Raw genomic sequence first — 25,373 nt, forward strand, 5'->3', positions numbered from 1 at the left:
GGAGATCACCCTTGACTGACCTCGACCATCTCCGGAGACGTTCCGTGTTAATGGTATAGATCTCACCAGTAATCCTGCGAGAGTCTTAACAAGAATTCGTGGAAATCTTGCAATGACCCTGGCAAAACATTAAGAACAAAGTAGTGTCAATATGGAACTCATGATTTTCTTAGAGGTCCTGGTTTCAACTTTGTTCGTCAAACTATACTGCTAAAATCTTCCCAATATAGCTCCTGATAGTTCCTGGGGCCAAATCCCCCTGGAATCATCCAACCACCTCTCCCGGATCTGTTGGAGGTTGGTAATGGCCAGGAATGAAGTAGGGTCATCACGGGCCTCTGCCACGTTATGCACCTGCTGGCAGTGCTGCCTCGAATCCTTCACAGACCTGTTCTTTTCGAAGGAGCACTGCCATTAGAGGAATGCCTTCATTGGTTCACCTTAAGGTGGGTCCTTAGTCCTGGATTTTTGTGGTTTAGGTTACATTTTTGTGTTTGGAATCAATAAATTAACATTCAGAGTAATGAAAAAAGGCAAAACAGTTAAGGGTTTCCATATTAATTTTCATTACATACACCACTAAAGTCATATACCCCGATGTAGATTTTTATGAAATTAATTGGAAACAGTTATTTGTTGTTATTTTAATATAAAAACAACAAAATATATTTTGAATTGCATTTATTTATTGGGAAACATGTCAATAACTAAAACACATGTCATTTTCAATATGCTCATCAAGTTTTAGAATAATATGTGCAAAATTATTGAATTAGCGTTATTCCCCAAAATGTTAAAAAACAAACAAACGTGGACGCATTTTCCTTATAGCATGGTTTACATATCATTTTTTCTGTTTATATTAGTAGAGTTACATCTATTATAGTTATTCATGGGGAAAAATCCATACCTTTCCTTAATAATTTCAAATCTATAGCTTCCAGGTTATGTATACCCCCATCAAAAACTGAAGTCTGACACCATACAGCTGAGCTATTTAAAATCACTCGGGATTAAAATTTTATGTAATTTCATGAAAAGACACAGATAATGATTCATTATCACCTTGGTAAAATGTTTGTCAAAAATAAAGGAAATCTATCGCATTGTGGACTTGATAAATAATTGAATGAAAACAGTTATTGTCATTGGATTCAATATTTTGAAACATATCATTGACTATTCAAATATAACTAAGAATTTTGAAATATTTCATGGCTAACAAGATTTTTTTACAATAACTATTGAAAAAGATTCCAACAAAAGTTATGTTCCTATCATTAAATCATTGACTTTGCAAACTCCTATGACATCACAGGAGTGTGGAACTACGTTAATGTAAAAAATTACAGGTGAAGTAATCTGGATTAGGGTAAGTGGGATGTACAAAACCAGATTCACAGATTTGATGTAATTGGAAATCTTACTGCTCACCCAAGGACTCTTTTCCTTTGGTTCCTCCCCTTTCTTTGACGAGCTAGCTGTGGCACTGAAATTATTGATCATTGCATTGTTAAAATCAACCACTTTGAATAGTGCAGACATCAAACAGTGTATGCATTCCAAAGGTCATGTACATACGTACTTATATCTAGGTACCTATTTGTGGGTACCTGCATCTGTTTACATGTACGTGGGTACTTGTATATGGGTACCTGTATGTGGGTACATGTATATGGAGTCCTGTCTGTAGATACCTGTATGTGGGTACATGTATGTGGGGACCTTTTGTGTGGGTACGTCTCAGTGAGTACCTGTATGTGTGTTTATGGAAAGTAGAATTAAGTATCTAAAGTTTGGTATGTAGGCACGCAATATCAAACCTGTTGGTATATGTTGCTATGGAATGTCATGGAATGCAAGTGATTGGTAGGGAAAAATAACTCATTTACCTTTGTTGGTCTCAATGACCTTTTGGTGAAGCTGTTTCCCCCTCTCCGTGCCGTGACACTTCACGAAATGCGTATCCATACGCATCACCGCCCTACCCCTACCACACCCAGGCTCCGGACAGATCTTCTTCCTGATGAAGGAAATTGGAAATGTATTTTCTATTAAAAAAATAACGAGATACGTTATTTATGTTGAAAGTAGGTTATTCTTCTTACCTTGCGGGTTCGGCAAGGAAGTCTCTTGGCTGAACCCATGGATCTTCCTAAGGTGCCGCGGCAACTTCACCACTAGAATGCCAGATAGGTGGCATTCTTTCCTATCCCGTGTGGTGGGCTCACTACGGGGTTTCCTCGGCCGTTTCACCACGTTCATCAGCTGAAACATGCCCATTCGAATTCGCATTAGGTGATATATTCAATTTTTATGAGTTATGTTTAGCCTTAATAGCCACTAGACCTTAGGGTTATGATGTAGGTATATACCTGCTCCTCCTCCTCTCCATCGTCTTCCTCCGGCTCCTCCTCCACTTTCAATTTAATGCCTTTTAGACTGGAGTTGATGGCCCAGTTGTAAAAATCTTTTGAGTCTTGTATAACTACTCGTACACTACGTATTGCTTCATCTGCCATTATTTTTGTTGTGCCTCCTAAGCCATCACATGGGCCCTTTCCGTGTCCGGCCTCAAAATAATTCCACCGTGCAACAATATCGTAGATGTATGATTTGCAACCGTGTAAATATATGTTTCTATATTGACTCGTGGGTCCATCAGTCCAGTAATGGATAAATGTAACTTCAGGGTCAATTTCCTTCAGCAATGGAATGATTTTATTCAAAATTCCATGTACTGTAGTCGCTGAATGTGACATCTCATCAGACACTACAACAAAGCTTCGGTGTTGAAGTTTGTCCTTTCCATTTTCATCTGGCCCAATGAAATGTACCACTACAGGGTGCAAAGTTACAGATGTCCGATTCCATTAGACCGACTGGATTTCCTCATTCGATTTACATGAAAAGTTTTCTGCAAAGTCCATTTGTAAGATAAAATGGTGTCTTGGTAAATTTTCTTTCAAGCGCTTTATTTCTTCATATTGCTTTCCAACCCGGTAAACGTGTTGTTCAAACTCATTAAGCTGTAATTCATATTTTGAAATGAATTATTCTCTTGTATTTTTAGATTCCACTATGCGCGTGACCTTCTTCATTTTTCCTATCTCTGTGACTTCTATCCTTTTCCAATGACTATGAGCTATTTCATCTGGCAATATTTCTCTCAGTAGTGCATTCTCGGGGTTTTCAGACTTTAAAAAGGATTCTGGATTCAACTGGACGGATATCCCATATTTCTTTAAAGCCTTTAATAGCAATGCCATGTTCTGATGCGTAGTGCAAAGACAGCTGCTTCTTAATATGAGGCTTGTTGTAAGAATATGTCTTGGACGCATTCTACAAAATGTTGCAAGCGACAACTTAATTTCTGGATGTTCAGATTGAAACTTATCGTGCAAGTTGGACAGATAATCAGTCAATACTCGAGTATGTCTTTTTTCACCTTCTGATGCAAGGTGAAGATAACGAACAGTGATCAATCTCATAACTCCTGCAATCAATACAAAACAGACAGCCGGGCAAACACGGACCCCCGGACACACCAGAGGCGGGATCAGGTGCCTAGGAGGAGTAAGCTTTATCTGGTTGTGCTCGACTGTTATCGTCTCTTTCCATAAAAACTAACTTCTCTTTTGTAGCGTTGTTGAATTCTCTTCCTCGACATTTTGCCTATGTCCACCCATTTCTTTAAGGTACCACTTAATTTGTTTCTATTCAAACCAGTTTTTTTTTCGCTCAGCCACTTCAGTCCCCTTATAGCGTTGTAGAATTTTTTCGGATGTAATAGCTCTTAAAACTTGGTTCTTGGAAATAGAAGAAACGGCTATTTTTCGTGCTTCCTGCAGTTCAGCTAAGAGTGCATTTCCTAATAACAGTTGTTTTCTAACTTTCTTTCCCCTGTTAGGCGTTAGTTGCACTTCTCTCATGTCTCGCTCAGTTTGACTTCTCGGTGTTTTCGGTGATGAAATCTGGCTTTTTTTTCCGGAGCCGTTGGTTTTTCTTCTGTAAAGTCTCTAACCTTTTCTTAAACTCATCATTCTTATGTTTTAGATGGTTTATTTCCCTGTGGACTCTAGATACTGCTCGACTAATGTATTTCCTTGTACCAGCTCTTCTGTTTCCTGAATTAAATTCCATCCTAACAACCATTGTTCCAGGGGGAGAACTAAGGTTGCTTTCATATCCGCTTTATTCTGGAACAGACTCATCATTGTTGCCCTCGTTTTCAATTTGAACAGCTTCGGCTTTCTTTTTCAGTCAATGTTTGCGTACACGGTCACGATTTTTGGCATTCCTTTTACGTCTCTCGGATGCTGACAGTTCTGTTGACGGAACATAGTATTTCATTCGCCTCCTTCTGCATTTTTCCTTCTCTCCCGGTAAGTTTTTTGTATTTCAGTTCTGCTAAGTGGCATTCCCTGCAATGATAGATGAAATTAAAGTAAGTGATGCTAGAAATTCCTTTGAAATTGATAAATATAAATTCTTTCATAGTGTATTAATCATAAAAATCATCATGAAATAATTGCTCTAAATACAAAAAGTACAAGAGGTTTCATATATTAGGGGCTGTCTGAATCTTACTTCTTCGTATTGACGTAAAAGAAATGTACATGTGTTAATCTGCTACAATGTATTTAATTATGAAATGTACGTTACCACAATTTGAAATGTACGTTACCACCAAATAAATCACGATGTCTTCACTGCATTATATAAGATTTTATTCATGTTTTGTCAGAATGATCGAATGTCCTTTTTATAATAGTTAGAAATTGTTTTTATCTTTATTTCATCTGTATGAACATGATGATGATATAAATTGATGCTGGAAATTTTTGTGATATACCAACAATGTTTCCACTTCCATACCACCATTAAGAGGCTGTCTACAATAGAACCATGCAAAACCAAAATAATATTATGGAAGGTGTTGTCAAATTTTCAGACCTTTTTATGATATTTCAGAAGTATTTTACTAGTTATTTCATATTTTGTGGCAAAATCGATGAGTACCCCCCGAACTAACACCTAATAATGGGCCGTTCTATTTTTAGCACAATATACACATCAATTTCACGCAAAAATGGTGTATTTTCAGCTAGTTATTAGAATATCAAAAGCAGAATAATCACATGTAATTTCAGTTCCGCATAGTCTATTTGAACGGTATCTTTGAATTGGTGAACTTAACTTTAAAATTCATTCTCCAGATTTAAGTCGTATAGTGCTTGAACTAGTAAGAATATGTAACTTTCAAATTAAATGCTAGTTTTAGTGAGTCATAAAACCCCAAGAAAGGCTTAAAATAAATAGTTTCGTGGTTTAAAACACAGAATTATGCATAAATTATCACTACTAAACGGGAATTTGGTTGAAAATAAATAGAAAGTCATTTATTTGGGGTATGAAATTCGGAAATTTTATCAAAAAATTATCTCCCTTTGTGGAACTCTCATGAGAAGAAGGTAAGGAAGAATGATTCATAGGCAGATGACAACAACATGGAATGGATGGAAAGTGATGGAAGATGAATTTATAGCCATGGTGAAAATTTCAAGGAAAGAAGGTGTTTATTTACATCAGGATTGCAAGAAGATTTTTAAATGTCCATCCGAAATTGTGTGAATTCCAGAATCTTTGTTCACTGCACTACACAGCTGGTGTGCATTAACTATGATCTAGACTTGACAGACATCACCATGGCTATGCCAATCATGGACATTGACTTTGAATAAAGAACAACATGTTGGATCATCTATGTAGATGTAATTGTAAATGTCTAAAAATAAAGCATGAAAAAAAAAGAACAACATGTTGTCACCCATTACATGACAAATCTAACTCGGATGTGAAAGAGGGGGGGGGGACTCCAAAGCCGATAGATATGCCACATTGCTCAAGCTGACAACACATGTTCCATTGATTCTGGTAAGTTAAATTGTTTTTATATCTTCCTGCACTAACAGATATTGAAATATGCACTTATGCATAAATACTCATGAATGAAATTTTTAAAATTTTACTTCTATTTTTCTATTTGAAATGTTTAAGATATCAATTTGCTCAATGCACAATTTTCTAGATTAAAATACTGTTACAATATATTTAGGAAATATGATGAAATAGATGTGTTTGGTGTTTGCAGACAAGACAATGCATTGAGAAACACAAAAATTGTGTCCATATTAAGACAGATGTAAAGAAAGACTTGAAAGGTATGATGCAAACAAATGTCTGAATAAAATCTAATAGGAATTTAAGTGACACCTTCTAGGTTAACAACTAACATATAAGTTGATAGAATTATGGATGGAAACTGAATTAAGTCAAACAAATAAAGTAAAATTCAGGTCCAGGATTTTTCTAGAGAATGTAAGAGCAATTTATATTGTAGTTTTTAGATATTTTGTAACTTTTAAAGAAAACGATAATAGAACGGGAGTTTTACTTGGACCAACGATTTGGGGTATTGCAGGTCACTTCCGGTTATTTCGAGTCACTTCGTAAAAGTATATAAAATCTAAATAAAACGCTTGCTAATATCGTTTTGTGACCATGATTAGGTAGTATTCCTATAATTTATTTTTAATTTTGTCAGAAATGTATTTTTACTGGACAAATGGCTTACGTTTTAAGTTGATATGCACACGCGATGTAACGTGTGCGGAACAAGCAGACGGACCAAAATAATATTTCATTTGTCAATCACTATTTATACTCTTTTTAAATTAATTCAACTAGAAGTTGAAATTTCACAAGGTATTTTAAATACTTTTAGAAATTCTACAATGCTTCATAAGGCTTGATAAAGATGTATTGTATAGCTATATTGTTAAAAAAAAGAGGCTGAAGTAGACCGAGGCAGCGATAAAATGTCTTTTGTTACATTGAACAGCCAAAATTTAATCGTAATTAATCAATTTTACAATCTATAATTAATGATAACACATTTTCTAAAAATAAGAATGAAAATGTATATTGTAAACATCAACATGCGGCACAGCAAAGACTCGACGAAGATGTACCTTTTAAAAGGCACGTGACCCGAAATACACTAAATCGAAGGGGGTAAGAAATACGCTATTAACCCCAACGAATTTATTGTAATTGAGATTAGTAAAGTTGCATTCGAAAGTGTATAAAATTACCCTTCCAGTAGTATATAATATGTATTGTTTCGTCAATCGTAACATTCACAACATTGATGAAAATAACAATGTCTCCGTTTTGGATACGCAAAATTCTCCGATCGTGATAGCATGCCAATTAATCAAAGTGTTAATTATGCTGTTTATTTTTAGCATTTCACTTGTTAATTGTGTGAATACGTAGAATAAACCTTCCTGGACGTGACTGCAACAATATTTTCTTTTTCTTTCACGTTTAATGTGAACTGTTATTGAATACACCCAACGACTCCCAATAATCGGGGTGACCCGAAATACCCTATTGACTGTACTGTACATAGTGTCAGACGAATTTTTTGTTGGTTATTATTTATATTGCACAATTTCATTTAAGAGTTTGGGTCCCTAATTCCCATATTTGTTTTCCTGTACATTTTGTTTTTTTAATTGCATCCATGGAGGCAAGCAATTATCATATAATGTGATTACAAACACACATAAGACACTACCCCAAAATTTAGTTAAATTTGACTTAAATTGTGTTTACTTGAACTTGTTTAAGTTAAACAATTACATTGTATTTTATGAAATGTAAATGACTTTGCTGGAATTCTGGGAAGGTTTCACACAAAAATTTGCTTGACAAATGTATATATTTCAGTTTGAATTTCCTGTTCTTACACGATTGTCTATATTGAGCTAGCTTTGCAAGCGGCACGTTGTGCCTTGCTACATTTGCTATTATTATATGTTCATGCTTTTTACAGTGAATAAAGCTCATCTTATATTTATATCCTTTTCATATCAACAATTGTGACATCACAAGGGTTTTAATGTAAACAATGTACATGTAATTGATAAAGTCACATGGAAGTGGATTCAAATATCTAACAGTATAAAAACACAAACTAAAACACTTTGTAAATATGGGATAGCTGAATAATGAATTTTACCCTTAAAAAGTAATCCAGATAAAGACGAAAATTCAGCTCATTTTCTCAACGTTTTTCTCCCTTCGAATTTACACACCATGCTGACATTAGGAACTCTCGGGATTGTTCATAGTAAATTCACTGAGTTTGAGTAACGCCCGTGTTTATCTTGCTACATTGTCAATACATGGAATCGAATTCTTTTGTTAAGCTGGGTCCGTAGGACAATATCATTTTAACAATATAATGTTCCATCTATCTTCTTGCATGCCCTCAAGGGCCTAAATTTGGTTTCAATAAATCTTATCTTATTGTACCAGGACAAGGCATTTCATATATGCCTGATTAATTGTTTTCATTGAAAAATATTATTATATTTATATTTGTTATTCATAATATATTTATACATACAATATGGCGTAATATGGGCACAGCATTAATTGCATCTTATTGCTGAAAATGGACACTAACATAGACATGACCTAATCTGTGAATTTTAAAATATGCCTTCATTCACATGATATAAGATTTATACTGCTTTGTCTTAAATGATTATTTTATAATTTTTATTTCCTCCATTGTACAGATTTTTGCTGACCTTATCAATGGGTGCATATTTATCTATTATGCCCGAATAAAAGTCGTAGTAGAAGTCCATTTAAATGTAAATATCTCTTACTACATAACTTCAACAATCTTTCACAAGAAATTACCCATACCTTCACCTAGTTTGTCTGCTGTCAAGAAGAATACGCGGGTATTAAAATGAAAGTTGAATGGGAATCAGAGTAATTCCCCTTTGGCTCCACCAAATGGGAAATCGAAAGTACAAGAAAATGAGGAAGACGATATATTTGTTGAACTTTTTTCAGCTAGGAAAGCTAATCCAAAGAAATTTATAGTCGCATACCTAAATATAAACAGTCTGCGGAGCAAAATCGAGCACATACATGAGCTATTAACTCGAAATATAGTTGATATACTCTTTTTGTCAGAAACAAAACTTGATGAGACTTTTGTGGACGCCCAGTTCCAGGTGGACAATTATATCCTATGGAGAAGGGATCGAAACGCACATGGAGGGGGAATATTGGCATATCTAAGATCTGATTTACCAGGTGACAGGAAGAGGAAATTCGAATTCAAATCAATCGAGTCCATAGGTATTGAATTGTGTATTAACAATCAAAAGTGGTTCATTTCAGGCGTATATAAACCGCCCAGTATGACAGACTTTATGTTCACTTCTGATTTCAATATGTATGCCGACCAAATATCAGCATCTTATGATAATTTTATGTTCTTGGGTGATTTCAACTATGATATGTTAGATGATTCAAAGTGTTCCGTCATGCAGGAGATATGTGATGTTTTTGATCTTAGAAATCACATCAAGAAACCAACATGTTTCACCAGCTATGGAAAACCAAGTCTTTTAGATCTTATTATCACAAATATGTCATCTTGTGTACATAAAGTTTTAAATTTTAGCAGTGGTTTAAGTGATGTCCTTAATTGTATTGCTGCCCAATTGAAGTGCGACACTCCTTTGGCAACCAAACAAACCAAATTGTGTAGAAGTTTTAAAAATTTTGATGTACAAAACTATTTAGAAGATTTAAGTAATATAGATTTCATAAATGCTATTGATGTGGAAGATGTCAATATGGCATACCAAAATTTTGAAAACAAATTCTTAGAGACGATCGAAAAACATGCTCCTTTCAAGGAGAGGAAAGTTTTACCTAAACAAGTTCCTTTCATGAATAAAACTCTGAAGAGGGCTGTTTACAGGAAAAAGATGCTATTTCACAAATTTCAAAAATATAATACAGACAAAAATTGGAAAGCATATGCAACTCAAAGAAGTTAAAAGGCAGTCTTTAAATAAATACTTTATAGAGAGATGTGAAGGGGGGCCAAAGTCGAAAGATTTCTGGCCTACAATCAAACCGTTTTTGACAAATAAGGGTAATAATACCATCAGAAATACTATCATATGTGAAAATGACAGTTTGGTCAACGATCAAGGTGCTGTATGTGATATTTTTAACAACTATTTCGTTAATGTGGCAAAGGATATAGGAACAAACGATGTGCAGATAGATGAAAACCATTCAAGTGTTAGACAAATTGACACTATCATGAAAGATAAGGACTCACAACTACTATCCTTTAAACCGGTAAATGAATCTTTCATCATTGAACATGTAAACAAAATCAATATTAAGAAAGCTACAGGGGTAGATAATATATCACCCTTGCTATTAAGACTAGCCGTGACATCTATAGCTAAACCATTAGCATGTCTTATAAATAAGGCCATAGAAAATTCAGTTTTCCCTGATTCATTAAAGAAAGCCAAAGTCTGTCCTATTCATAAGAAAAACAGCTGTCTAGACAAGGGAAACTATAGACCGGTCAGTGTTTTGCCAGCCATCTCAAAGCTCTTTGAAAGAGCCATCCATATACAGCTTTCTGAATATTTTGAATCTATATTTCATCCTTTCCTTGCTGCTTTTAGAACTGGGTATGGATGTCAGTCCACCTTACTTAGGATCATGGAAGACTGGAAGAGAGCCTTGGATGAGAATAAGTTTGTAGCTGCAATTCTTATGAATCTCTCTAAGGCTTTCGACTGTCTCCCCCATGATTTGCTTCGCTTAAAACTTAAATACTACGGTCTTGGAAATGAAGCCTTAAGTCTTATGGAAAGTTATCTCAGAGAAAGATATCAATATGTGAAAATCGGGGAGTTTTCTAGTTCATTTCAACCAGTTTACAAGGGCGTTCCTCAGGGCTCGATACTTGGACCGATACTGTTTAATGTCTTTATAAATGATATTTTCGGCTTTGTCTCCGACTCTTCCATTTATAATTATGCTGATGACAACACTGTTTCTTACTTTCATGAAAAAGCAGATATATTAAAGACCACATTGGAAAATGATAGTGTGATGTCTTTATTCCATCCAAACCTCCGTAGAGGGTGAAAACTACAATAGTTACAATGCACAATGTAATACAACAATGCATAAACATAGTACATGTATCTAACATATAAGTAACTTAATATGGAATTACACAATAAGCAAATGTAACATTATCTGTACATTAATAACATGAGAAATTTTATGTACTTTATATGTTGTAAGTATGTAATACATTTTACTGATTTAACAAACAGGATTTCAATACTGGAGTGCACTTGCACTAGATACATGTATGTAATGCATAAAAGGTAACTCTACAAATTATCCACAAAGTAAGCACCTATGAACTGAATAATGTTACTAGTATAAATGTAGTCCTAAAGCTGATAATAATAATCTTACATGAAATGTATCAAGGAAAAAACTGACATGAGAATATGGTAAACAACATTTTGAACTGACCCGCCGCCATGTTAAATATAGCAATACACAAATCGGGTCACTTAGTACACTTGGAGAATATGCACCATTTATGCAAAACAACGGTGTGTGCAATATATAAACATGTAAACAAACACTTATTAAAGACATAGAAAGTAAACTTACTCTTTAAGGAGGCCAGAATTACGCTTGGAATGCGATAAGATTATGATGACTCGTGCAACCATGCAGCGAGTCAAAAACTAAACAAGAAACAAATTCCCGACTCATCCACGGAATATAAAATTCCGGAATGAGGGCAGCACAGATAGCGTATCCCTTTTAAGCTGGTTCAATTGCAACAAAATGAAGGCAAACCCTGACAAATTTCAGGCAATTTCAGTAGGAAAGAAGAGCAAAGATTTAGAATTAACTTTTGATTTAGGAGAAGCTACTCTATGCAGTGAATCGGAGGTTAAACTATTAGGGGTGACCATAGATTATCAATTAAATTTCAATTCCCATAATACTGACATCTGTAGGAAGGCAGCTGGGCAATTAAATGTATTAAAAAGAATAGGACACAATCTTAATCGTCTAAGTAAACTTACAATTTACCATTCCTTTATTTTATCAAATTTTAGCTACTGACCCCTTACCTGGCACTTCTGCTCGGAGAATAATACCAAAAAAATGGAAAACCTACAGAAAAGGGCCCTTCGTTTCATATATAATGATTATGTTTCTACATATGATGAATTGCTTCATAAATCTCTTCTTCCAACCTTAAAAGTAAGGCGTATGCGCACACTGGCTATAGAAACTTATAAAATTATAAACAAATCCAGCCCTCTGTTTCTTCATGACATCATTGCATTTAAAGATCACTCTTACAGTTTTAGATACACAAACACTGCCATTGTGCCCAGTGTCAGGACAACCAGGTATGGGTTGCACTCCTTTAGGTACAGTGCTCCTAAGATCTGGAACTCTTTGCCAAATGAAGCTAGGCATCTTACCACCTTAAATCAATTTAAAAGTTTTATTTCCACTTGGTCTGGCCCCACATGTAAGTGTAAATCATGCAGATCTTAGGTCCATTGTATATGGCTTTACATGTTGCTTCTGCTCTTTTTATCTATGCAGCGTTTATGTGTGTGTCTGCATGGCTCAATAGACCTTTCTTTTCTATTTTTACTTTTTTATTTATTTTTTAGTAAATTCCATCAGCAATGTAATTTTAAATATTTACATGATTAATTTACTACCATCATTTATTTTAATTATATTTAAATTATTTTCAAAAAATCTTATAATATACAGCTTTTACTTGAAACAGCAAACATAGCTAATTGGTTTGAAATTTAATGATGCTTTTTATACATATACTCTTACTTGTAGTATTTTATTTCTTCCTCGTAGTTTTATGCTTTCGTATCTGTATATTCTTGCATGAAAGTTTTCTTTTATTTTGTATTCTTTTGTTAATCTGTGATATGTCTGTGTATATGTGTACATGCATGCTATGTGTCTTTGTCCTTGATATACTTGAATGTGATAGTCGGTTAAAAAGCTCTACAGAGCTTGTGTTTGACATGTTGAATGTATATAGTGCCGACTTTAAATAAAATTTACTTTACTTTACTTTAATGGGTAGGTGAATACCGATCCCGACCAGAATCAAGACGAAGAAAATCAGAAATTTTTACAATAATAGGGGAAAAATCGAGGCGGGCGGGGATGAGAATCTATAAAAAAAAAATATCATTCATGGTCTAACACATCTATGGCGATTGACAAGAAATTGCACGGATGTAAGAGAGTATAAACAAGATTGCAGCACTGCAGAATGACAAGAAATCAAACACTCGATGCGCATTTTCAACACCCATAATATGCCTTACCTCAATCAGCTGTTTACAGTGCTTTACACAGGAATTTGGACCTACGTTAGATACCACCACACAAAAAGAAATCCGGAGAAAATTAATTTTTTTAGGACTTATGAAGTATTCTTATAACATTAGTTTGAAAATAGTTAATCTAGAGCATTTTTAATATAATATTATAAGTATAATCTAACATTAATAAATGTATGTTACCATCTAATATGCATCATGCAGTTTATCATAATCATCCTGACCGTGTGGTCCCAAGAATAATTATGAGAAAAAGAATTAACGGAGACCAAATTCATTTATTATAAAACTTACAAAATCCCATGTTGCTATAACTCATATGTGTGTACATTCATATCATTTATTAGTTGAATTCTAAAATATTGTGAAATGAATACAGCTTCCCGGAGTTTGAAATGCGTTCAAAACATATATTGGATTGCGAGGTCGGTTTTCACTTCTAATTTATATGCTTATGTACAGATAATTTATATAGAAGGTTCTCTCGGCTATATATTAGCATATCTATTATATCACATGACTTTGTTGATCACCTGACGGTCATTTATAATTGTTTGAAGTGTTTCACATAAATCGCTTTAAAATAGCAAAATGGTAGTATTACTTGCGTACAAAATACACGTATTCCATGAAGAGTTCAACTTACCGACACATTTGAGGGTAATCTGTATTCAAGCAAAGCCATCACACATTTATCCAAGCAAGATTCGGATAGAGAACAAACCCATCTTACGATTTCCGTAACATATCTCAAATTAATCCTTATAAATTGCCTGCACTAGACTCTTTTATAAACACATCATCAATCTACCTCTTTCCACTTGTATAAATCAGAGTATATTTCAAAAGTATATTTTTCGAAAACAGTTTAAATACGCTGAATTTCAATCATGGGTAATGAAACAAACTATTTTAAAATATTCGCACATATAAGATATTAAAATACAATTCAGACACGTGCATTTTTAATAGCGTTCTGACATCTTATAGACAGTTTGAAATACTTTGGTCTAAAGTTTTTGACACTCTCCCCGTCATAACAGCTCAAGTTTGCAGTGCCTTGACGTCATTTTCCATTATAACGTCATATATTGGTAGTTCGGAGAAGTAAAGGCATAAAGTGCACTGTGATATTCTATAAGGGAATCCTTAACCTACCCGCGTAATATACATTGTGTACCATTTGAAGGAAAAAATATTAACCAATATGTGTGTCTTTTCATTTCAATTGAATTTCTAATATGCAGCAATCGTCAATGCCTGCCCCCCGCCCCCCCCCCCCCCTTTCCACTTGCACTTTAAAATAAGATATAAGATTCTTCACATCATATTTCATCAAACAAGTAACAAAACATACCCTTTTCCAGCGTTTCTTTGATATAGAAAGAATCCTTATTGAAAGAATCCAGAATTTCCTGCCCAGCCTTTCTGCGTCTTCTTTTTGTCATGTTTGTTGACTCCCGCCTCAAAACATTTATACTTCCGTTCTCTTTACACATGCGCATATTACATGTGTGTATCGTCAGAGGTGCGTAAACGAAGATGGCAACTTCAATCCACACAGTATCTGTGTAATCATGTGTTTGATGAAACCCCGAAAGTGGGACACGTTATTTTTTTTATTTTTCTAGATAGTAGACATGTTATTTATTTGTTTTGAACGATAAAAAAGATTGGGGACCTAAGTCAAGTCCCCAAACTTTTTGAGGCCCCCATTTCAAGACTTGCGTATATGTAGCAGGTCCCCAATATGGCAGAATCACACACACACACACACGGACACACGCACAGTAGCGATGCTATATCCCCTCCGCAACTAGTTACGCGAGGGGATAACAAGTGTTGCGTGTTTTAAGAGAAATTATCTTAGAGATTATCACCATACTTTTTAAGCTTCATTTTGTTCCTATTTATCTTACATTCTTAATTATTTCTTAAGTTTATATGTATTCTACTTTTAATCTGTGTTTATTTTACTAATATATGTCTGTATGTATGTTATATGCAGGACCATATTGAAAACTAGCGTTATCGCTAAATATGTAATCCTGGATAAATAAAGGCTTTATTATTATTATTATCCAGACCTTAAATTAAATGGAACTCCGATCAAAATAGTGAAGGAATTTAAATTATTTTTGATAGTAAATTATCCTTTGTTCCACATATTAAGATGCTTAAAACTAATGTTCTAAAGCACTCGACATTTTAAATGTTGTCAGCAATACTCATTGGGGTGCAGACAAAAAAGTTTTACTTCAACTTTATAGATCTCTAGTCCGATCCAAGTTAGATTATGGATGTATTGTTTATGGATCTGCTAGAAAATCGTATCTCCAAGCTTTAGATGCAATTCATAACCAAGGTATACGTATCTGTTTAGGAGCTTTTCCACCCCCCCCCCCCCCCCCCCATAGATAGCATCTATGTAGAAGCAAACGAACCTTCACTTAAAATAGACGTATAAAATCAAGTCATTAAACTTCGTTCCAATCCAAAACACCAGTCATATAACTGTATTCAACCCGAAATTTCAAACAAAATATAATGAAAACACCAAAGTTATTAAACCACTTGGATTAAGACTCCAAAAACATATTAAAGACTCTAACATAGATTTAAATGTTATTTCTGAATTACAAATTCCTAATATTCCACTTTGGGAACTATCAAAACCTACTGTTAATTTAGATTTAACGAAAGACAAAAAGTCAGACACAAATTCACTTGAATTTATTCAGAAGTTTCAAGAATTAAAACAGTTTTTCAACAAAGAGTGAAATTTACACAGATGGATCAAAAGACAAAAATAAAGTTGCTTCTGCTGCCGTTCAGGGAAATGATATTCTTTTCGGTACGTTTACCTGATAACATTTCAATTTTTACAGCTGAAGCAAAAGCTCTTCAATTAGCAATTAATTTCATAAAACATTCAGAACACAAAAAACACGTAATTTATTCCGATTCTCTCTCTTGTCTACAAGCAATTAAAAGCTGTAAAATTGACCATCCTTATATTTATAACATTTTGAAAGAACATGTATTCCTGAAACGTCGAGGATATTCCATAGTGTTTTGTTGGATACCAAGTCATATTGGAATACGTGGAAACACTAAAGTTGATAGTGCTGCAAAACTAGCATTACAATTATCAATTACAGATTTTAAAATTCCTTACACAGACCTTAAATCGTTAATCAGAGAATATGTAAAACATTTGTAGCAAAACGATTGGAATGAAAAGGTAAATAATAAGCTACATCATATCAACCCTATAGTTAGTAAAACGCAAAATGTAATTCTTAAACGTCGAGATGAAGTAGTTATTACTACATGCATAATAGGACATTCGCGGATGACACACTCGTTTCTTCTACAAAGGGAAGATCCACCCGAGTGTGTTTTCTGTCAATGTCTTTTAACAGTCAAACACATTTTATTAGAATGTGGAGATACAGCTTTGATAAGAAATAATTACTTTGATACACAATCTATGAAATATCTCTTAAGAAATGTTGATTTAAATAAAATTTTAGGATTTCTACATGAAACTGGTTTCTATCAAAAGTTTTGAATTGGAAATAAATTTATTATACGAAATTTTAATTATATGAGAATGGTTTTATGCACAGTGATGATGACATTTTAATATTATATTTTAACATGTTTACAAATAGCATTTGGTTTTAAATATATTACTACTTTTATAACATGTTTTTCCATTTATCTAGACTCAGCCGCAGGATAGCTGAAAAATTGCTCAAGCGGCTATAAACAGTAAATAAATAATCAATCTTTAATGATATTGATACTAAAGTGAAAGTAAATAGATATTCAGGAAGAACAGGTAGTCCATTACCAAAATTGTAAATTTGATTATTCCAGGGGTAGAGGTTTTGGTATCAGGGTGGGACCAAAGTGGTCAGTTATTAAATGTGTGAACAATAGACATTTTTAACATCTTCTTGATATTAAACTATCATTCTAATTCTTTTCAAATTTAGTATGAAACATATTTGGAACAAGGGGAACATAAATTGTAAATTTCAGAATTCCTGGGGCCTTAGGGGCGGGGCAAAAACTGGCAAAAATTGACCAATTTTCACAAATCTTCTTCTCAAGAACCACACACATGTAAGAAAAACTAAATGCATAGTAATGTAGAGGAGGAAAGCTTGTACCAAAACTGTAAATTTCATGATTCCCGGGGTAGGGGTTCTGACCCCAGGGCGGGGCCAATCTTGTTATATAGTGTTTATGTGTAAAACACTCAAATAACATTTTCTTTAGTGCTTTTGATACTAAATGGACAGAGCAGGTAGTCTTTTACCAAAATCGTAAATTTGATTTTCCCCAGAGTAAGGGTTTTGACCCCAGAGTGGAGCCAAACTTAGTATACATAGTATTTATGTGTAAGTTTGCTGATACTGTATAAAATCTAAATGCATACTTAGGAATTGTACTGACACGAAAGCCTAGGTTTCTGTACGTCAGTTTATTCAATTAGTAAAAAGCTGTAACAAAAAATAAATACACAATTACATAAAGAAATTCAGAATAGCTTACAATAAAGTTATGCACTCACGATTGACAAATAATGAGTATTTTAAGAATATGAAAATTTGTATAAACAATTAACTTCACATTATACCAATTAATTATGCAGTATTCAAAAAATATAAATACTAGTATGACTATAAAGTAATATTGAATAAAAGGAAATGATTACTTTTACTACATATATCTCATAAACAATGGTTGACTATGCACGAACTATTTCCCGCCAAACAGGTACATTGTTTACCTACACTTACATCCAAACAGATAAATACTGCATGCCTTAAATAAATGAAAATATAATAAAAACTTACACTGTGGGACTACAGGATACGATAAAGTGTTGTACTCTGTACAATGTGTGGTGGCATCTTTGCCGTACGTGGTGCGCGTGGAGACTTCTGTCTCTGAGCATCTATATCGACTGACAAATCTGATTGTACTAACTGGAGAGTTTAAGACAAGGACAGTGACTCATGAAAAGTTCTACTTCTGAGTAATTCGTACGTAAAAATATCCGTGTTACACAACAGGAATAACAGAAGATGATGTACAAAAGATGGTGAGTTTCACAACCCAGAGTTATGAATTTAGGACGAGTCCAAATAAGTCATATATTTTGATGATTTAATGTTAATACGCCTATTGTTTAAAGTCTTCCATGAGTGTATGCATTTTTGAGGGCAGTTAAGTTTTAAGAACACATTTTGTTTTGTACCGTTGTTGTTTTTTCTAGATTTCATAGCCCATGGAAGTAGTGATACTTTTTCACTAGTATTCAGGTGACCAACAAGGCCTATGGGCCTCCTGTTTCTTTTTTTCGCGGCGGCGGGGGACTTACGCCTACGCGTAGCAATCTCGTATAATTAGCACCCATACCAATATCAGAAAGTCGGTAGTACATTTGTATGTACTGCACCGATTGTATATCCCCATTTTCTCGTTACTGAATTGTACACATGTTGGGTTTAAGAAGGCTCCGAGGAAGAATAATGCTTGTATTAATCTGGTTACCTTCTATAGATAAATAATCTAATCACTATAAAATGAATTAGGCAGACACGAACTCCTGTGATTCATTTCTCTATGAAATCATGCTTTGAACATTTCCACACTCGATTTTCGATTGGGATTTGTAATTACATATATGGAGAAATTATTCATGAACGTTTTGACAAAAATTTCAATTGGATCGAAGTGAATCTTAATGTATATGTTCAGTGTTAATTCACAAATGTAATTGCATGCTTACCTAATTTTTGGAATTTCACATATAGTACGAATTTCGAGATCATTTTTTAAAGAAGATTTTGTTGGAAATTTCAAGATGTTGCAAAATGTTTGATGCAAGAAGGTAATCATGTCTAATTCACCCTGTTGGTCATATTGTGGGACATTCTCTTCCTGATTGACACTATCCGATGTAAACCACCAGTCCTTTTCTTTCTCACAGGCACTCATCCCATTAACATCAGAATTAGGGCAAACTTAAACTGCAGCGAGCGCTAATATTTAGATTTACCTACATTATAATATATTTATCATCACGTAGACATTCCTGTTGGTGAATAATTCGATAGATTTAAGAGTGTATGTCTTATATTTAACAACAATGGATGTGGATGAAATACTCCGTTCACTGGGAAAATATGGCCGCTATCAGAACTTACAATTTGCCTACAATGTGTTCTGTCTGCCAATGATTACATATCCCGTGGTAATATATGTCTTTATAGGTAAGTTAAACGGACAATTATGAAATATGATTGAAACTAGAATTAGCAGTCAATCTCTGTGAACTTCCCATCGTCACACGGGGCCCGCACATCATTGTATTATGTAGGGAGACGTCTCTGTAAATTTCTCACCGTCACACGGGGCCCCACATATCTATATATATATATATATATATATATATATGTAAACCCAAAGAGAGGATGGGTAACACACTATGGATTTGTTTTTAAATTTTAGGTTATATTCCGGATTTTATCTGTAAGGTTCCAACCGAGTACCCAAAATATTACACTCAACCTGACAGTTGGGAGAACGCCACTCTGTCTTCTCGTCAATGTGACGTCATCATAGAGATAAACAGGTCTGGGCTTGTAACACAGGAGAGCATACCTTGTAGTGATGGTTACGAATATTTCGGACCGGCAACCGTGGCATCAGAGGTCAGTTATCGAGGAGGGTTAACATGAGTAACAATGATTCAAAGGACTTTATTAAAAAGGTGAAAGTAATGAATTGATCAAGTACACAAATCGCAAAAAAAAAAAAAAAAAACGAAATCGAGAGCAGGACAAACAGAGACCCCTGTATATGGGATCAGGTGTCAAGGAGTAAGCATCCCTGCCGACTGGTCACACCAGCATTGAACTCTCTGTCTTGTTCAGACGAACCGCGTAAAGTATGGAAATATATCAAAAATTGTAACATATATCTTAAAGGGAACACATCCACAAAGGTTAAAATAAATCTTTAAGGGAGCATACCCAGAATTGTTAACAAATATTATTGAATTCCTTGATAACACTTTCCATTTGAACCTTTTAATATTGCAATTAAATCTGTACAGTATAATGAAATCGAAGCTTTTAAAAGTAAACATAATGTCTCTTAAATGTAATGCTTTAGTAATGAATAACCAATCTTGAAAACGAAACGATCAATTTTAAATACCTTTGGACTTACATATGCACTCGGAGACATATTTTCCTTCACAATAATTACCTTTCACTTTGAAAAAGGTGAAGATTTCGTACAGTGATCAACCACATACCTCCTATACATAACGATCTCCTTTACTAATACAACCTGCCATTGAATCAAATGATGTCTGACATGTTCCATGAAAGGCGAAGATACCGAACAGTGATTAATCTCACAACTCTAAAAAGAAGACACCAATTGTTAGACTGTTTTTGTCACACTGATTCTGACTATGTATTACCCCGTTTACTTGATCAAGATATCGGGCTAACGGCGGGTGTGACCAGTTGACAGGGGATGCTTACTCCTCCTAAGCACCTGATCCCACTTCTGGTTTATACAAAGATCCGTGTTTGCCCAGCTCTCCATTTTGCATTCCTTATAGGAGTTATTAGATTGATCACTGTTCGTTATCTTCACCTTTTGTGATATTTCTCTCTACAATTTTAGTTTTAGTGGGCTTTTCGCAATTGAACGTAAGGTATTCTTCTCTCTACCATGCGAGAGAAAATAAGGACTTGGCTCTTCATGTTTTAGAACAAATCACAACGTTATCAGGCTTCAAATTGTCGGAATCAGCTGTTCCTGTTCTTGTCAATTTCACACAGGTCCGCAGACTGCAGCAGTAAATTAGAAAAGATCCTGAAGACTCTACCACGGTTATTGCGGATATGAATGAAATGCCCCGTCGATAATCTCCAATATATACCTATTGATCAATAAATCATTAGTACTGTGATACGTATTAAACTTTTCCCATGGGATTAAAATGTAATAATTATTGGTTCCATGTGTTTGACCAGAGTATACGTGGTGTATTGGGATATAGACGCAATTTGAGTTGAATTTTTTCAAATTCTATTTTTTAGCTCTTCTGAGCCAAAGGCTCAAAGAGCTAATGCTATGGCCATTTGTGCGGTGTGCGTAAACTTTTTAGAAAAAGGGCTATAACTCAAGAACCCCTTGGCCAATTTTTTTCAAATTTGTTACAGGGTATCATTGGCCCAAGGGCTTTCATACATACTAAATAAAGGGATGTGACCCTTTAACAAGGGGAGATAATCAGGAAAATACAAACAAAAGTAGTGGTTGCTAAAAAATCTTCTTCTCAAGAACCACAGGGTAGATTATCACCAAACTTACACATAAGGATGAGGATATGTTGTAGATTAAAAATTGTTCAAGGCATTACCCTGGGGCAAAGGGCATGGTCTCAAGGTCACTTCAAAGTTGACCTAAATTTAAATTTTTTTAAAATTCCTTAAATCTTAGATATTTTAGTCATTATAAGGACTAGGATCATCAAATTTTGACAGTTGATGCATCTTAGGACCTTGTGTCAAGTTGTCTCAAAAGTAGGTCACGGTGACCTACTTTTTGAATTTTGCAGGTATTTATTTTAAAATTAATTTTGATGCATATCTTGGACACTTTGAAGCCTATGATCATCAAAACTTGTCAGTTGGTGGATCATGGGACCTTGAAATGCGTCAACTGAAAAATAGGTCACCGTGACCTACTTTCTGAATTTCATGGCTTATCATTTATAGATATATTTGAAGTTGTTATTTCAAATACCGAGAGGTTTAGAATCATCAAATCTTGTAAGTTGATGCATCTTGAGGCCTTGAAACATATTTATAAAAAAAGTAGGTCACAGTGACCTACTTTTTGAATTTTGCAGATATTCAAATTTCACATTTTCAATTTTAGATGCATATTTTGGGCACTGTAAAACCTAGGATCATCAAACTTTGTCAGTTGATGCGTCTTCAGTCTTCGGTTTGTGTCGACTAAAAAGTAGGTCACCGTGACCTACTTTTGGTATTTGACAGCTAAATTACTATATTTCAGACACTATTTGACCTACAATCATCAAACTTTGTCAGTTGATGCATCTTGAGTCTTCGGAGTGTATCGACCAAAAAGTAGGTCAATGTGACCTACTTTTGGCATTTGACAGTTATATTTATATATTTCAGTCACTAATTGACCTACAATCATCAAACTTTGACAGTTGATGCATCTTGAGTCAATGGAGTGTGTCGACCAAAAAGTAGGTCACCTTGACCTACTTTTGGAATTTGACGGCTATATTTATATATTTCAAATACTATTTGACCTACAGTCATCAAATTTTGTCAGTTGATGGGTCTTGCATGTTCGAAGGGTTTCGACCAAAAAGTAGGTCAACTTGACCTACTTTTGGAATTGGACACCTATATTTATATATTTCAGATACTATTTGACCTACAGTCATCAAACTTTGTCAGTTGATGCGTCTTGCATGTTCAAAGGGTGTTGACGAAAAAGTAGGTCACCTTGACCTACTTTTGGAATTGGACGGCTATATTTATATATTTCAGATACTATTTGACCTACATTATCAAACTTTGTCAGTTGATGGGTCTTGCATGTTCGGAGTTCGCTGACCAGAAAGTAGGTCACCATGACCTACGATTGGAATTTGACAGCTATATTTCAATATTCAGATACTAATTGGCTTAAAATCATCAAACTTTGTCAGTTGATATTTCTTGGGTTCTCAAAATGTGTAAACCAAAAAGTAGGTCATATTGACCTACTTTTTTTGAATTCTTAGGATTAACTAAAGATTTAGAATACTAAGAGGCTAAGAATAGAAATGGTGGGGTTGTACAATTTATCAGAAGAGCGATTCTAGGCCCTTGGGCCTCTTGTTTTTTTTCATTTTCAATGTTTAGAATGCTTGACTAAGTTATTTTTAATAGTCAGCAAAAATTTAATGGAAGTTGTTGAGGTACATGGGGATTCAGAGCTCACAATTCTTTGTTATGTAAACAAGGCTCGTGCTATGTTCTTGTTTACATAGGTTAAATATACTAATAGAAAATTCGTTTAAAATAGATTTTTTTTCCAATTAGATAGTGTTTAGCACCTCTCATTTTGTTTAAATCATGCTATTTTATATTAAGCAATCTATGTTTAAACAAAAACTTGGCACGAGCCTTGTGAGTGCTGTATCTCACTTGTAACTCAACAACTGATAGTAAATTTTGGTAGACAATTAGAAACTCAATATGTTTTGAAAAATATTTGTAATGAGCAAAGTACCTAAACAACAATGAAGATATAGGCAAATTAATGACGATATCAAAGCATATCTGGAATGAATTTCAGTGGAATCTGGTTTGCGGTTCGGAAGGACTCGGCAGTTTAAGTACCACAATGACAGTGGTAGGAGGGATACTTGGCGCTACTCTTTTTCCCGCGCTGACAGACAAATATGGACGTTTACTGATAGCTTACACCACCTTTTTCGCCCTGTCCGTGTGTTTTATATTGGCGTCAGTTGTCCCATGGTTCACTGCGTTTGTCATTTTGAGATTTCTGACTGGGGTATTTAGTCAGGTATGAAATTAGACATGATTAAAACATTTCTAATGATAGGATAATCGTTTCCAATTGTAATGTCATAACTTCAGAATACGAAAGTAAGACTCGTCTGTTTGTAGGGATCTGGACTTGCTTTTGCAACGCTTGCATTGGAGTTATTTCCAGCAGAATCAAGGGGATTCATTGTCTCTCTGGCAAGCATAATGTGGGCACTTGCTATTTCATCAATCGCACCGGTTGCTTTTCTCCTGCGTTATGTCTCCTGGCGGTACACCATGTTAGCTGCCGGTCTAATTGGTGCCCACAGTCTCGGAACACGATGGTACGTTTACTAATATATGTCTTGTACTCAAAGACGGATGCAGGTATTGAAATGTTTTTGGTGGTTTATTTGTCGGCACAAGGTCAAGCAGCTGAAGTGAGTTATCAGCCAGGACTCATCGCCTGTGGGTAGAAGGAACTGCCATTTTCTTTCAAATCTATAGTTGTTGTAATGATCTTGTTTGAAATCTGTCATTAAGTCGAATACTGTCTTATGTGTTGTATACCAAATGTTACTGATTTTTAATCGCTGGGCGCGCATGCGCCAGCGATTATTAGGAGGGTAGTCAAAAGTCTTCCAATCACCGACACCTATCGGCAAATTTATAAAATATTCAGAACAAATAGTGTAAGGAACAATAACTCTGAGTAGACATTGAAAATGCCCTTCTCATGCCCTTCTGTTAAAATACCGACGCAGTATCTTTCTTTAAAGTACTTAGAATATTCTTGTGCTGCAATAGTAAGCAAGTGTTTTGTGACATGATTTGAAACGCGTAGCGTAGAATATAAAATTTGCATGGGTTGGTTTGGAAGTTTATAAACAATCATCGGGTGTTGCTAAAACGTGGAATGGAAATTGGAAGGGAACGTAAACTACTGTATGCATAGTTGATATTAATCAAAAGGCTTATTGTATAATTACGAACAAGGACAGCAGAAATTAAACGTTTACCAGTTAATGCGAATTTTAAAAATCTGAACCGCGTTCACACGGAAATTTTAATGCGTATTCGTGTGGACGCGGCATAAACTTAATCAATTTACATGTATGGTGCAGAATATTTTAAAAAGAAATGTTTTTACCGCTTGTAAAGAAATTCCTGAAATTTTGATTTTAATGAAATTAATGTATTTGCCCGATCTAAAAAAAAAATATATTGTTTTAAATCCCCGTTAATCTTGCGTACAAAAACAATCATTGGTTGGCTTTATAAGAATTTAATTAACGGTTTCCAATAGTCTTGCAATTCAGCGTTGACAGAGGTACATGTATTAGTGAGCAGCTACATACATAATGAGTTTTTCACCCCACCCACCCTCCTTGAAATGAAAAAGGACAAT

The 25,373-nt window shown here is 34.6% G+C and overlaps 1 protein-coding gene across 2 annotated transcripts in view; it reads left to right on the top strand.

Annotated features, from left to right (window-relative positions):
* The first annotated feature begins 5,882 nt into the window (after positions 1 to 5,882).
* The window catches only part of LOC125662457 (organic cation transporter protein-like), a 31,200-nt gene continuing 11,709 nt past the window's right edge, over positions 5,883 to 25,373 (top strand). The window contains exons 1-6 of one of the 2 annotated variants that reach the window (XM_048894687.2): positions 5,883 to 6,224; positions 9,064 to 9,231; positions 10,593 to 10,664; positions 19,872 to 20,074; positions 23,772 to 24,002; positions 24,107 to 24,309. In XM_048894687.2, the coding sequence (XP_048750644.2) occupies positions 10,601 to 10,664; positions 19,872 to 20,074; positions 23,772 to 24,002; positions 24,107 to 24,309 (701 nt within the window). In that variant the 5' untranslated portion in view covers positions 5,883 to 6,224; positions 9,064 to 9,231; positions 10,593 to 10,600. Of the gene's footprint in view, positions 6,225 to 9,063; positions 9,232 to 10,592; positions 10,665 to 19,480; positions 19,634 to 19,871; positions 20,075 to 23,771; positions 24,003 to 24,106; positions 24,310 to 25,373 lie in introns of those variants that run through there. The other variant, XM_048894686.2, reaches the window with a different exon arrangement.

Source organism: Ostrea edulis, chromosome 8 (genome assembly GCF_947568905.1).
Source record: "Ostrea edulis chromosome 8, xbOstEdul1.1, whole genome shotgun sequence".
Taxonomy (NCBI): domain Eukaryota; kingdom Metazoa; phylum Mollusca; class Bivalvia; order Ostreida; family Ostreidae; genus Ostrea; species Ostrea edulis.